The 14,604-nt window shown below is 34.7% G+C and overlaps 1 protein-coding gene across 3 annotated transcripts in view; it reads right to left on the bottom strand.

The window, feature by feature from the left end:
- Window positions 1–14,604, bottom strand: part of IL1RAPL1 (interleukin 1 receptor accessory protein like 1) — a 723,738-nt gene that overhangs the window by 263,941 nt on the left and 445,193 nt on the right. For all 3 annotated transcript variants that reach the window (XM_062608066.1, XM_062608065.1, XM_062608064.1), the window contains 2 exons: window positions 13,654–13,840; window positions 11,506–11,659 (listed from right to left, as the gene is read on the bottom strand). In XM_062608066.1, the coding sequence (XP_062464050.1) occupies window positions 11,506–11,659; window positions 13,654–13,840 (341 nt within the window). The remainder of the gene's footprint in view (window positions 1–11,505; window positions 11,660–13,653; window positions 13,841–14,604) is intronic.

Below are 14,604 nucleotides of genomic sequence, written 5' to 3'. Positions count from 1 at the left end.
TTCTAGAAAAGATACTCTGACAAACATGCAAAAATGGAAAGAAAATATTCATGTCATGAAAGTCTTTGATATTGTTTGGGTTTGTTTTATCTTTGCTAAATTAAGTGATTTTTTTCAGAATTGGTGTAAAAAAAAAAAGAAATAACACTGACAACTAAAAGAAATCATGTTTCTTACAGAACTATTAAGTAATAACAGGACCCTGAACTTGCATTTAGAGATAATATATACTTTCTATTCACAGAAACTACATGATAAAGTAAGATATTTTCAGTGCCATGACAGATCATGACGATTTTCATTAACTACATAGACAAGAAGACACCTAGAGCAGAAAGTAGAGAATTTAGTCTCTGAGAATATGAGATGTAACTGACAACTAGCTTATGTATCTAAACTATTAGAATAAAGCATTACAGAACCCATGCAAAAGCATTTTGTGCTTGACTTTTCAGAAGGCAGAATAGCTCTTTCAAATATTTTTGTCCTTCAATTTTTTGAACCTGTCTTTGTCAAAACAGTAGCTCCACAGGACTATTTCCTGTATGGTTCTTTTTATTTTTGCACAAGTGTAGGTAAAAGAAATGTTTTTGCTGTTATGATCACGTAATTTCCAGCAAATGTCACATTATCCACATTTTGCAAGTGTCTTTTTTTCCTTTACCTGTGTTTCTGCCCTCCCATTTATCCTAAGTAACTGTCATTCCTCAAATGTGAGCAAAAAGTCTAGGGACTGCTAGCTATACAAAAAAGACAAATAGTTCACCTAGCCTTATTTTTCTTTTTCCTGAAGGTGTCAGAGTAGCTCCTCAGAAAACTGAAATTACTCATAAAAATCCAGATTAAAAAAAAAAAAGAAAAAAAGAAAAAAAACATGCAACCCACACAAAGGAATAAGCCTATTTCTATTTAAATTAGCTTATCACAATGTATCTTTTGCCCTTTGCCAAGTTATTCATGAATGACTTTTTGAATGCTAGCTCAAAAAATTCTGAAAAATTTGAAGGAATAAAACATTTGAAAATATCACAACAGGATTTCAGCAACGCTGTGCCACTGCATGGAGGGGCAAGTGCTCAGCCAGAGGCTCTGGCTGAGATGAGGGCTCTGTTTCTCAGATGAGGGTGGGCAGGTGCACTGTTTGGCACCACAGAAACTGTGGTCCCTGTAGACTCCGCCTGCAGCAGGTCATTTTTATGCTGCCTTCCTACCAAGCATTGGCTTGTTCACTGTGGCTGAGTTTTGCATAGGGTAGGATGCACAGACGAGTTGTTTGTGGGAGGGCAGGAACAACTTCAGTAGTGTTTGTGGAGAGGTGGGGTGGTCCCTTCAGAGGTCCCTGCTACTGGTGCTGCTGAAGCGCATCCTGGAATCATGGAATCATAGAATGGTTTAGGTTGGAAGGGACCTTAAAGATCATCTTGTTTCAATGCCCCTGCCATGGGCAGCAACACCTTCCACTAGACCAGATTGCTCAAAGCCTCATCCAACCTGGACTTGAATACTTCCAGGGATGGGGCAGCCACAGCTTCTCTGGGCAAACTGTGCCAGTGCCTCACCACCCTCGTAGTGAAGAATATTCTCCTAATGTCTAATCTAAACCTTTCCTCTGGCAGTTTAAAGCCATTCCCTCTTGTCTAAGCATCCTTTTAAGTACCTGTCAAGATTTCTTGCAGGCTCCCCTTAGATACTGGAAGCAATGCCAAGATCCAAAGTGAATTGCTGGCCTGTACTTTCAAAGGCAGGCTTGGAAAAGTGAGAGCAGCCTGTTTTGGTCATTGAAATCACAAACTGTGTTACATTGAGGAGGGGGGGTATGTTAGGAAAAGTTCAGCAGGTGATGCTATGAGGCAGCTGGTGCTTGGATTCTAGCACCAGTCACAAAGCTGCAGAGGAAGTAGGAGGTGTTCACATCAAGTAACACGTGTTGTGCTGGGTGGGAGAAGGTTTCCTGAAGAGTTATGTGACAATGATATAATAATACCATCGCATCTCTCCTCAGGTTCTTTACCCTCATGGGCATTAATGTCAGTTGATAGTGACATTAAAAATGTCCTGTTAGAAGATATTTGTAAGTAGTGAATGGAAGTAGTAGTTTAAAATAAATTTACCATCTCTACACTGAAACATCATAACCCATACTTACTAATAAAACATTTATTCTGTTTACTGCAGCTCTCAAATCAAAACATGTGTTTCCAGAGGGGACTCAATTTTGATTACATTTAGTTTGAATTGTACCCAGAATAGTGAAATATAAAAGGAAAACTTTCAGTTGTCTTGTAATCACAATCACTTTCAAAGAAAGTGCAGAATATAAAAAGGTACACTCTGTGTTACATGTGAAGCACAGTTTATTCCAGCTGCCAAAATGAATCAAAACAGTAATATTTTAATAAAACCCCTTATCCTTATTTTGCACAATGCAGCTAGCTTAAAGAAATGCATGCTGTGACTCCTATCTAAGAAAACTTAAATACCATGAAAAAAAAATAATAGTAATGTTGTTGTAGACATTAGGGCTTAGACAAAACAAGGTAGAAGCAATATGTTTTATTAGACCAGCTGGTATATTAAGCCCCTAAGATCTGAAGATAGCTTGTACACCCAAAAACTTGCTTATTTTTTTTCAGCTGTATATCAGTCTAAAAAAACAAATAATAATTCTACTACAGATTTGTTCTTGTCTGCTTCAAAAAGATGTCATTAATTTTTGGACTTGTTTATAACAAGTTTTATAACAATAATAATACGAAGAGCAAGCTTACAGTTTCCAAACATTATAAATATAACAACTGTGTAATCTTAAAGTGGTATTAATACAATTTAGATACCTATATATAAATCTACCCTAGTTTTTGTCACTTAAAGCTCCTTTGATAATCAAGAGAAGGACGTGGGACTTTGTCTAACACAACTTGTCTGACGTTTCACACATTAGCATTAAAATGATACAGCTCATGCCACGGAATTGCTATGAAGAGTAACAAGCTCATATGCATGAGCTACATCATATGCAGATGGTATAAGTATTAAAATTAGGTGAGAAGGAATCTTATCTCTAGAGAAAAAAGCAAACAAACAGACAACAGATCATATACTTACCAGAAATAGACCTCCCATGTATTGAATAGAATTATACTGTGGGACTGGTGACTTCATAAAGGGTATAATAAGTACTGGGAATATTTCTCATCATATTTTGTGTCTGGAGAAATATCATCATCTTATTTAACATGGCAAGGATGCAGTGAGGAGAGGCAGAATGATTTAGAAATAGAAAACTCACAGGCATCTTTCTACTCCCTCCCTCTCCAGTTTCTTTAAAGAATATGAAGGAAATCCACTGATTTATATCACTCCTCAATCTTGTTTCTATGAAGCTATATCTTATATGTTTAAATTAATGCAGTTCTGGATGTGGATATAATACTCCAAAGTAATAGGAAATACCTTAAAGAAATGAAAAATGTCACTGCTAGTTCAAATTTCTTTCTTATATTCAAACAATTATCTTGTGTTATCAACTTCCCACAGGAAAAAAAAGAAAAGTTGGTGAACTTGTTTTCCTATATTAATCTCTCACACGGATAAGCAAAACATCAGAAGTTAAATTGTGATATAGTTAGTTTATTCATTCCTATTCATTTTCACATATCTTTAAGCTTTCCAGATAAAGCACCCTAGAATAGAAAAGTTGTTCTCTTGACTACTTTATTTAAGCTCTGTACTTTTCCCAGTGAGCCAGAAGGTGTTTTGGGCATATTGATTCCAGTGAGAATAGGAACAAACTCTTTACCAAGTGAGTAAATTAGGAAGAACTATAGTTTCAGCCAGATCCAAAATTAAAACCTGCATTTTAGAGTCCTGCAGAAATAGATGGGCAGGTATTCCACATTTGTTATGGTAAAAGAAATTTCATCTACTATTCATTCTGTTTTAGATGGTAACTATGCAACTATCATGTCTTTTCTCCTGCTACTAAAGCATGATGAAGGTATTCTAAATTTCTTTTTTAGAAGTGATTAATTAATTGAGAGAAATTGCATGAGAGAATAACCAATAAAACATCAAGGTGATTTGCAGAGTTAGATATTTTTTAAAATCTAATTTCACTTTTTTAAATGACCTTGAATTCTTGTCTTTCTTAACAAGTCAAAATATGAAATATTGGCTCCTCTTCCAGATCAGTAGTCTAACTGCCACTGATCTCAAATAAATCAAGACCGCTCTTGATTCACACTTGTAAAAAAATTTCAAATGAAACTTCTATCTTAAATTTTACGTGCACTGCTTTTCTGTTATTTGTATACTATGATATTTTAGATGTCTAATTAATACTGTGAGGCAACAACATGAACAACAACAGATTGATTGCCTTTTTGGGGGGTGGAGAAGGGGAGAGAACATTTTCTGAGGTCACCTCAGGATATGAGTACTCTTTAAGAGAAGTTTACTTTTGATAGATTGGAATACACCTCAGATACTCTGCACATGATTTTGAGGTTACTATGCTCTTAATGCTGTACCCAAACGGGTAATGCTGCAGTAAAAAATGAGGTGCCTTTCTTCTTCTTTTAACAGCATTTCTGCCTTTAGTAACAACTGCAGTGATTTCAGACACACGTATTATCTGGAATTTCTTGATGAACTACCAATATAATTTCACTCAGTAGCTCTGAGTTCAGAATTTGACTAAACCAGTTAAGACACTGAAAGCAATGGAAAAATCACCCTCCATTTTAAAGCTAAATATTCAGTTAGGGTAATTATGTACAGATTGCTTTTAAGGATGTATACAGATTGTTTTTAAGGATGGAGGCAACACAATATCCATATGCTATTGTACTTGTACATTATATAATATAATTTATTAAAATACCATCGTAGAAGGCTGTACTGTACACATAAATAATCTAAAGCACTCAAAGAAAAGCTAGGGAAATGATAAATGCTCAGTTAGGATAATATTGTTGGATCTAACATACTCTAGGGGAACGTAAAAGTAAAATGAAGTCTTCTGATTCCTCAGCAATAATGTGAAACATTAACATTGAATATGATTTATCTATGTTTTAAAAGGTTGCTTAACAAGCATCTTGGGTGTCTTAAGAACAGATTTATTTAAATTTTGTAACATCTTATTGAACTAGGGGGTTTTAAGTCTTTTATGCCTTTAGTAGTCACTAACACTGTCTTGTGATAAACGTTTTTTTCTACAGTTTGTTTTTCTCTGCAGAATGCAGCTCATTGTCACAACTTCACCACACTAAACTGAAACAATGGGAAGCAACACCATGGTAACAACATCCATCAAAAATGTTTATATTTTAATATTATCATATGACTCATGAAGAAAGAGAAAATGACTCACGAATAAACTTCCATCACACTAGGGCATGGCTTTTCCTTAATTTTTCTCAACTGATGCAAAAAACAAATTTGTTTGGAGCTTTTTTTTTTTCTTTATCTTTGTTTTTAACCTTATAAGCTTAAAACATCATCAGGTTTCTAATAATAACGCTATGGATACAAATAAGCAAAAATGTCATGATTTTAACAGCAGTATACACAGCAACACACTGCACTTGTCATATAATAGCTAAGATAAGTGGAATTATTTTTTTTCATCAGGGAATAAGATTTCTACTAATTACCACATGTTAAAACATCCCCTTGACCTTTACCAACACCATATTGTCAACAGGGAGTACAGCACTCCAACAGAAGTTATGACTGTACCATCAAATACATTGTTTTACAGCTGCTGCCCAAGTAACTATCACGAGTCATACTTATGAGATAAGTAGAGGCATCAACAGGCATGACACACAGTGAAAAAGGATAATTAAAATAAGCTTGAAAACAATGAAATTTAACATACTAAACCCCAAAATTTCTGCTATATCCTAAAGGTTTATAACTAATGTTCTATTTTTACATTATCTACATAAAAAGAGACTGATCATTTCTCTTCTGAAGCTACACTATCAGTTAGAGAGGAAGACCTAGGTTATAGCAAGGTAAGTGAAAAATAAGTTGTACTTTTATAAAAACCCTTAGTAAAATAAGAAAAGCCAGCAAGAACAGCCATGAACTGCAGGTTTTTGTGATGAATAATAGAAAAAGATAGCAACTAAGGTGATACTGTTATAGATGGCATATTATACACATATTACGACTTCATCCAGAATGACAACTATGCAAACATATAAGGAAATGCTACTCCTTCTAAAGGCCATAGTGACTATTTTCTAAATGCAACTCAGTATACTTGTCTGAATTACGGGCTAGAGGAGCTACTCTGTCTCCTGTGACCACAGATGGGAATAATCTCCAATTATTAAAGATGGACTTTGTATGCACTCCAATTTAGCTATCACAAAGGGAGAAATGTCAAGTCACCAGCACTGAGTCTCAAAATAAGAGCTGGGGTTTTATCTCCCTTTAATTTTTGCATCCATTCTTTTGCTAAGTTGCTGAAGTTGGTTTTCTAATACATAATTTCAACCTATAACATATCGTACATGACATTATTTGCACTTACTCTGCAGTAAAATACATCAAGCTTTGCTCATTGCTGTCTTCATATAAAGCTAGTTTTGAATAATGCACTAAACCCATTTACAATGAATATGTTAAATGAACATTTACAGAAAACGTTTTAAACAAATCTCTACATAACATTTTGATTATTACTACTCAAGTGCACACAGGAGATTAATTTAGACCCCATTTTCAGCCATACAAAAATGATTGAATCATAAAAGAAGATAGCTCACTTCTAATCCAAAAAAAACCATCTAACACACTCTTCAGCCACGAATAAAACCTACAGGGTTTTATGTATAATGAAAATGCCAGGTTGGTATTTTGAAAATGCTGCTTTCAATATGAATCTATTGTTTGCTTTATATTTTATTAGTCTTTGGTAAATGGTAAATATAATTTTGATCTGAATATGTTCTGTAGTTGAATTAAATTCATGACAAACAAAAGGAATGAATATCAGCTTTGATAATTATTAGGATCAGCTGAAGCAAGGAGGGGTTGGGTGCATTCAAAATGGTTCATCCCTGTCATTAACTGCAGAAATCAAGTAGAGATTGTTCTCAAGCTCTAAATGGCTGGAAACCAACCCTCTTTGTTCTGTAACACTTTTCTCACTTAGCACCTGCTAAAAATGAAGAGGTACATGCTTATTGCAGCACCTTTCTGCATTCCAATGTATTGAGTAAGAAAGAGCAAAAGACTGGTAAGAATTAAAGCCAACATTTTGGGAAAAAAAAAAAAAAGGCACATATTTTGTCTTACAGAGTTAGAATACAGACCATTTAAAGCAGGCCAAAACCTTCAATATTTCTCACTACTACCCCACTTTTTTCTTTTTTTCACAAAATATTGTTATTAGCTGTGTGTATAAGATCCAAACATAGCGAGCTGTGAGGCCAAGTGCGTAATTTCATAGAATCACAGAATGATTAGGGTTGGAAAGGGCCTTAAGGTCATCTAGTTCCAAACCCCCTGACATGAGCAGGGACACCTCACACTACATCAGTTTCCTCAAAGCCCCATCCAACCTGACCTTTTCAGTCTATCATAAAAATATGATCTCAAATCCCACAGCACTTTTCTCCTCAGTTACCAGAGTCTTCCTGGACTTGTACATTTTCTCTTTAAATTATTTCACTTCCAGTGGTGGAGCATTTACCACATCTTTGGGCAACCTGTTCCAGTGCCTCACCACCCTCAGAGTAAAGAACTTCTTATATCTAACCTGGATTTCCCCTGTTTAAGTTTAAACCTTATACCATAATTTAATCATAATTACTTCTTCATACTGTATTTTCACAGTGGACTTTTTAGCACTAAAAATACATAAATATATATAGTCACAAGATTTTTCACTATGCTAATGGAGACTAGTTCTATCAGAAATCAAAAGTGACAAAGCTTATTCAACAAACTCCAACCTTTAAGCAACAATAACAGTCAAGTGATGTATAACTGCAAAACAGACAAACTACATTACTTCATTTGCCTAAAAAAAAAAAGACAAAAAGCCCTGTCACGGATAACAGATGGAACTGGCATTTTCAAGCTTATTGCAGAAATATTTTAAACTGAGCAGGCTAAATTTAAATAATAGACTTGTATCAATTTACATTAAATTTAGTATTGCTATGGCCTGATTGCAAATACTCTCAAATCTCCAAATCTGAAATGGTCTTCTTCCAGCAGGAGTTGTTTTCAAGGGGACTGTGATGGTACTATTTGATGAATAAAGACATAAAGAATATCTGTGGAAAGGCTCTAGGGGTAAGAATCTACTGATTATCTATGACTCCATCTGTGAGTTATAAGATCCTACTTTTAACAGAATGAAAAGAATACTTTAATATATAAAACTAAAAAAGTCTTGGAGGAATTGAATAACTGTAAATCTGGTGTGTTCTGTTTCCTGTATGATGTTCATCACGGAGAGATATTTGATATTGCACTGGGGACACATATACTCTCTCTTAGACCCAAGCTAGACTTCATTTGACCTGAATGAAATTCTGCAAAAGTGGAAGGAGTTTTTGCCTGCAAATGCCCTGGTACTGTAAGTAGCAAAAATAATATTATTAAAAGCTAACATTTAATTAAAAGAAATCACTGCTGGAAAACATTTTTAACCAATGTTGTGCACTATGAATTAATTAATACCAAACTGTTAAAATATGTTGAGGTTTTTTTCCCAAGTCTGAATGTGCACTTAATTATGTCACAGCCAGCAGGTATGCCTTAATTAAAATTCCACATATAAAAAAAAAAAATTGCTAATCTGACCAATATGAAGATATGTCTACAAATGCTTTTGTACATTGTAGAATGCTTTAGAACATGTAATTACATAACCACAAAGAACAATCAATGATGCTGTTTACGTGAAAATTTACATTAGTTACAAGCCAGAATAATCAGTGTATAGTTTATATTTTGCAAAACAGATGATTTCTATATCAGACCTCAGAACAATAAGAAAATTGATTCAAGTGACTTAGATGATCATATATTTTCAGTGTAAGATAGAAATCTTCCAATTATTTTTTTCCATTATAATCAAAGTGAAAAAAAAAAAAAAATCCTAATAATCCCTGAAAGATGCTTCCATATTATAAGAAGAAATCATACTCAGGAAAAGAACTAAAGTATATACATACTCTTGGTAAGAAATAAGTACATAATATTTGAACATTCTCTGTGTTATTTATGAATATTAGTGCAATGTTGCTGCCATTAACAAGACACTTTTCATAAATCCAAAAATGTGAGCACTAAATATGGTTGTTACTTTAAAAATGTCCCTAAGGTGGCATTCAGTGCTTATAATTTAATCTAAGAAAGGACAATTTGTTTTCTCATTCTTTAAAAGCGGGACAAATAATTCTTTTCCATGGCTTAGGTATTTTCAACAGCTATACTTAGATGAGATGGATACCAACTATAAAGCTAGTTTGGCCTTTTTAAAAATGTGTGAATTTCCTTACTTTCTTAATCCTTTTTTTTTAACTTTAATTCTAAATCAGAATATGAGCCATTCTATATTTCACTATGAGGTGTATAGACATGCAAGGTATAAATCATTGAGGTTATCATAACAAATATACACAACATTAATACTGAAAATAATGTGCATACAGAATTACATCAATAGTTTAACTGACCAATAGCAGGGCAGGAACTACTGCAGCTGTGTTTCTGGGGAGGCAGGGTGGCCCTCTTCAGAGGTCCCTACTGCTGGTGCTGCTGAAGCACACCTTGGAATCATGGAAACATAAAATGATTTGTGTTGGAAGGGACCTTAAAGATCACCTTGTTTCAACCCCACTGCCATAGGCAGGGACACCCTCCACTAGACTAGTTTGCTCAAAGCCCCTCCCAACCTGACCTTAAAGTCCTTCTCAGGGCTGCTTTCAATCCAGCCTCCCCCCAACCTGTGTCTGTGATTGCCCTGTTACGGGTGCAGGAACTTGCACTTGGCCTTGTTGAACTTCACTGGCCCACCTCTCAAGCCTGTAGAGTTCCCTCTGGATGTCATCCCTTCCCTCCAGTGTGCTAACCACGATACACAGAATTGTGATATCATCAGACTTACTGAGCGTGCACTCAAACCCTGTAAATGTTACCAAGAAATTATATAGCTCTGGTCCCAGTACCTGCCCCTGAGGAGCACTACTTATCAGTGATCTCTGCTTGGACACTGATCCCTTGACCACAACTCTTTGCTGCCATTCAGCCAATTCCTCATCCACTTAGGGGTCTATCCGTCAAATCCATGCCTCTCCAGTTCAGAGACAAAGATGTTGTGTGGGACAGTGTCAAATGCCCTGCACAGATCTGTTTGTTTTGTTCAGTTACATAATATTATAAAGATGATATGAAGACCTACGTACTACCCAAGTAGTTTACTAATTTGGAGGTTGTCCTTACATCTGCTGGGGTTTGCAGAGGTGGAAACTGAATAATTCCCTCCATATGCATTCATTAATTTTTAGCACATCAAAATCAGCCGAGTCTGTTTCTGTCTCTGTCTAGTTAAAAATTAAATACTGAAATCCTACCTACACTACAAGCAATGAATTACATTTTTAAGACTATTACTACAAATAGTAACATGCCTCTGGCTCTAACGCTTTTTTCTTTCTCCTTTCTATCAACCTGAGTCTGTTTGAAATATTGCTGCGTAGTGGAGCACCAACTGTAGGGACAGAGGAGATCACCTGAGGACTGAGGGAATACAAACATTCTGAATCCATGCATCATGTATTGCAAAAGAAAACTGACAACCTCCTTCTGATGTAAATCAAATTCTTGAAAACTCTGTTTCTGCTTTCTTCATATGAGAGTCAATCGAAGTATACAGATGTTTACTGTGAGCTTAATCACTAGACAACAATTGTCTGTCTGTACTGACCAAATAAATCAATTCCATAAAAAAAAAAAAATAAATTAAGAAATCCTGGGTATTGAGCTTAAATAAATGTGATTTATTACTTGAATTCTTTCAAAAAAACATAAACAATATGATTACCAGTCTAATCTACTAGAAGAAATTTGCAAACTGTAATTCACTATAATTTCTGTTAATATGAAAGGCAAATGGGATACATCAAAATAGCAAAGTTTTCGTCATAAAAAGAAACTGTTGCAATTCAGCCTAATGCACAATATAAGTGCTGTTCCTATTTGTCACTATGCAATAAATTTATATATTAGGTACTAAAAAGGAGGAAGAAAGGCCCACAAAACTCCTTCTCTCCAAGCTGTTTCTTGGTTTATTAGGTATTTTGAAGGTGGAAGAACTTGTATAAACAAGCATCTTTATCTATCATAGGAATGTAGCTCACCTCCAGTTTGTGCTGAAGTGGTTTCTGTAAGTGTAATGACTCAAATACGCACAAATCACAATAGTCACTGTATTTTTTCTAAATATAAGAGATAGCAAGAGCCTGTAATTACCTGTAACTGTTAATTCTGTAGTTCTTCTGACAACAAAGAATCCGTATTTCAACTCACAAGTGTAATTTCCAATGTCATCCTCTCTAACTTCCCGAATGACAAGAGTATCCTTTTTAAACACAATACTTGATCTCCATGTCTTTGACTTGCATTCCTGTTTAAAGATAATATAACACTTCAGTGACTGTTTTTACACTAAAATTGGACCACTGCTTTCAATGCTTCTCAAAGGTAAGAGAGCTAGGCAAAAGCCCAGGCTAGTTATGAACTTTGCATACACTAAATACTTAAAAAGCCAGTTCAGGTAAGTGTTGATAAAAAAGACTATGTAATTTTATCAGCTGACTTAACATATGCTTTCTGACAAGAAAAAGGAGAAGAGCTGCTTCCTTTGGCGGTTTTCATTAGACATTACTTTGCTGAGGGACTCCTATTTCATTTACTTATTTTCATTACAGTTATGTCTGTGTTCCACGACTATTATATTAGCAGTAGCTACAGGTTAAAGGAGAGACTTTTTCTAAGCTGTTTTTTAAAAACTTCCAATCAAAAAATATAAAGAAACAGAGATGACAACGAAGTGAAATTAGGATGCTATATAGCTCTTTCTACAAAATCTTAAAATCAAATCTCTCTGTAGTCTAAGTAGAACGAAAGTTTTGCTTCTACAAAAAATGCGTAACATTTCAATTATTACTACCAAAACATTTTTTAATGCTATAGTAGATGATATGCATTTTTGCATGCATGTTTCTTAGTTCCCTAAAATTACTTATTTTCACTTAATTAACATAGGAACGACTCAAAATAACTTTAAATATTTTTAGTGTTTCTAGGTTTTTTTTTTTTGTATTGTAAAAAAAAATATTGCAAATGTTTATGAGCAATTAGAAAAAGGGATTGGTGCTTCTCATAAGAAAATTATCTTTTGATTGGCTATCACAAAATATTTTACTTCAGCATAATCATTGTTTATACAGAAAGGGCTTTTAAAAATATTAAAGTATAAGAGGTTGCATGAGTTCATTCAAACAGATATTGTCAATGACTCTCAAAAGCCAGTCTTCTGAGCTCTTATATAACAAGCCAGTCATAGTTTTAAATTTGTTACAACTTCAGGTACACATATTGTCTTATAGAAGCAAAATTCAAGATGAGTATAAGCAAATAACTGGTTACATACCTCTTATCCTAGACATGCATTCAATTAATTGGGCAGAATCCTTCTAGTTTTTTGCTTACTACATAGCATAGTTTTGTGTATCACACTTAAAAGCAATTATGCTATCAGGTAAATTATCAGCCTTTAAAAAAATAATCTGTATGCGTATCAGCTCATACTTAAAACTCTGACTTCCTATATACACAGACATCTGTGTGGTCAAAATATACAGAATCTAAATTTCAGATTTACTGAACTGTTTGAGGACTTTAAATTGTGTGCCTTACAGTATGTAAGTATTGAGTGTCTCCTGCGATGGTAAGAAAACCAGAACACAAAGTGCTGTTCATAGTTCTACTGTGATGCCCAAAGGCGGCAGCAGCTCTCTTTGCAAGAACTTGTCTGTCCCTTAAGTAATGATCAGGGAATCAGTACACAATATTAAAATAATACTGATAAAAACAATTAAATTATATTTGCAAGTAAAAGGTAATATGCAAAGACCAAATTTTTGAAGTCTTTGCTGAATTTTATGCTGCAAAATTAAGTCATCCATTCAGATAATAGTGTGTATAGCTATCCTATTCATATCCAAACAGATTTTACTTCCGAGTTTTTAGAAGCATACTCTTTAGCCTGTACAGCAGAATGAATTGCTACACAAGCAGCTCACATGATTTTACCTTAGCAAATCAAACCAGCCCAGGCTGGTAACACTTTTCAGTTTTAGCCTTCTAGTTAAGCAGAAAGGTGGCAGTTCTTTGTGACAGTCATAAATAGATATAAAGAAAATATAAGCTCTAAAGTTGACCAATGGAAGCGTTTTAATGTTCTCCACTTAATTTATTCTTTTCTATCCTTGATTCTGTTGTGTGTTCTCAACAAATTTTAAAACAATCCAGGATTCATATCATATTTAGATCATGAAAATCAGAACAACATTGCATAATAACATGTTGAATATTAAAATCTTCAGCATTCCTTACCTTATACCACAGAATTTCAGGCTCTCTAAAAGGAAATAAAAAATCCTCAATTTCAGGGCATGAGATTTCCTTGCTTTTGCTAAGTTCAGCTTTTTCAAAATATTTCATCCTTGAATTGTAGCAGAGTCCAGTGTCATTTTCACCCACCATCAATGAAATGGACACTTTCATACAGTAAGTTGAGTTTCTGTAATGCAATAAAAATAGAAATAATAGAATAATGTAAAAAAAGTAAATTCAATGTACGTGACATTGGTTTTATGTCATTATTTTCATCCCAAGCAAAAGATAGCAAACAGATACTGTATTTTGTGTTTATTTTATAGCTGTTCATAATAATTTTCCTTCTTTCTCAGCCACTACCTACAATATTTAGAAGGCATTGGTTGCCCTTACTCTAAGACCATTTATTTCTCCCTTTTCTCAAACTGCTTTTAACATTACAGTCCCCACTGTGTATTTGAGAACAATTTCCCCCAAAGTAAGGAAGAAGTTCTTTACTGTAAGGGTGGTCAGGCACTGGAATGGGTTGCCCAGGGAAGCTGTGAATGCTCCATCCCTGGGGGTGTTCAAGGCCAGGTTGGACAGAGCCTTGGGTGACATGGTTTAGTGTGAGGTGCCCTGCCCAGAGCAGGGGGGTTGGAACTAGATGATCTTAAGGACCTTTCCAACCCTAACTATTCTATGATTCTATGATAAAGTAAATAAGCAATGAAAGCTCCATGTATTTGCCAATGAAATTAGACAACCGACTCACTGACAGACAACATTACAACAATTCTCAGGGTGAGCAGATCATGTTGTAGTACCAGGGGTCAGATGCCAAATTGGAGCATCAAGATCCACCTACTCAACGTATCTGAGCATATTTTAAAGTGGAAGTGCTAATCTTTTTGAAGTCTTGAATTAAAACGAGTCTTGTGATCTTTCCCATTTTGGAATAAAGGATGT

This window comes from Pezoporus occidentalis, unplaced genomic scaffold (genome assembly GCF_034315485.1).
Source record: "Pezoporus occidentalis ecotype Australia unplaced genomic scaffold, CSIRO_AGI_Poc_V1 ctg129, whole genome shotgun sequence".
Classification (NCBI taxonomy): Eukaryota; Metazoa; Chordata; class Aves; order Psittaciformes; family Psittacidae; genus Pezoporus; species Pezoporus occidentalis.
This window is presented reverse-complemented; position numbering and strand designations above follow the sequence as displayed.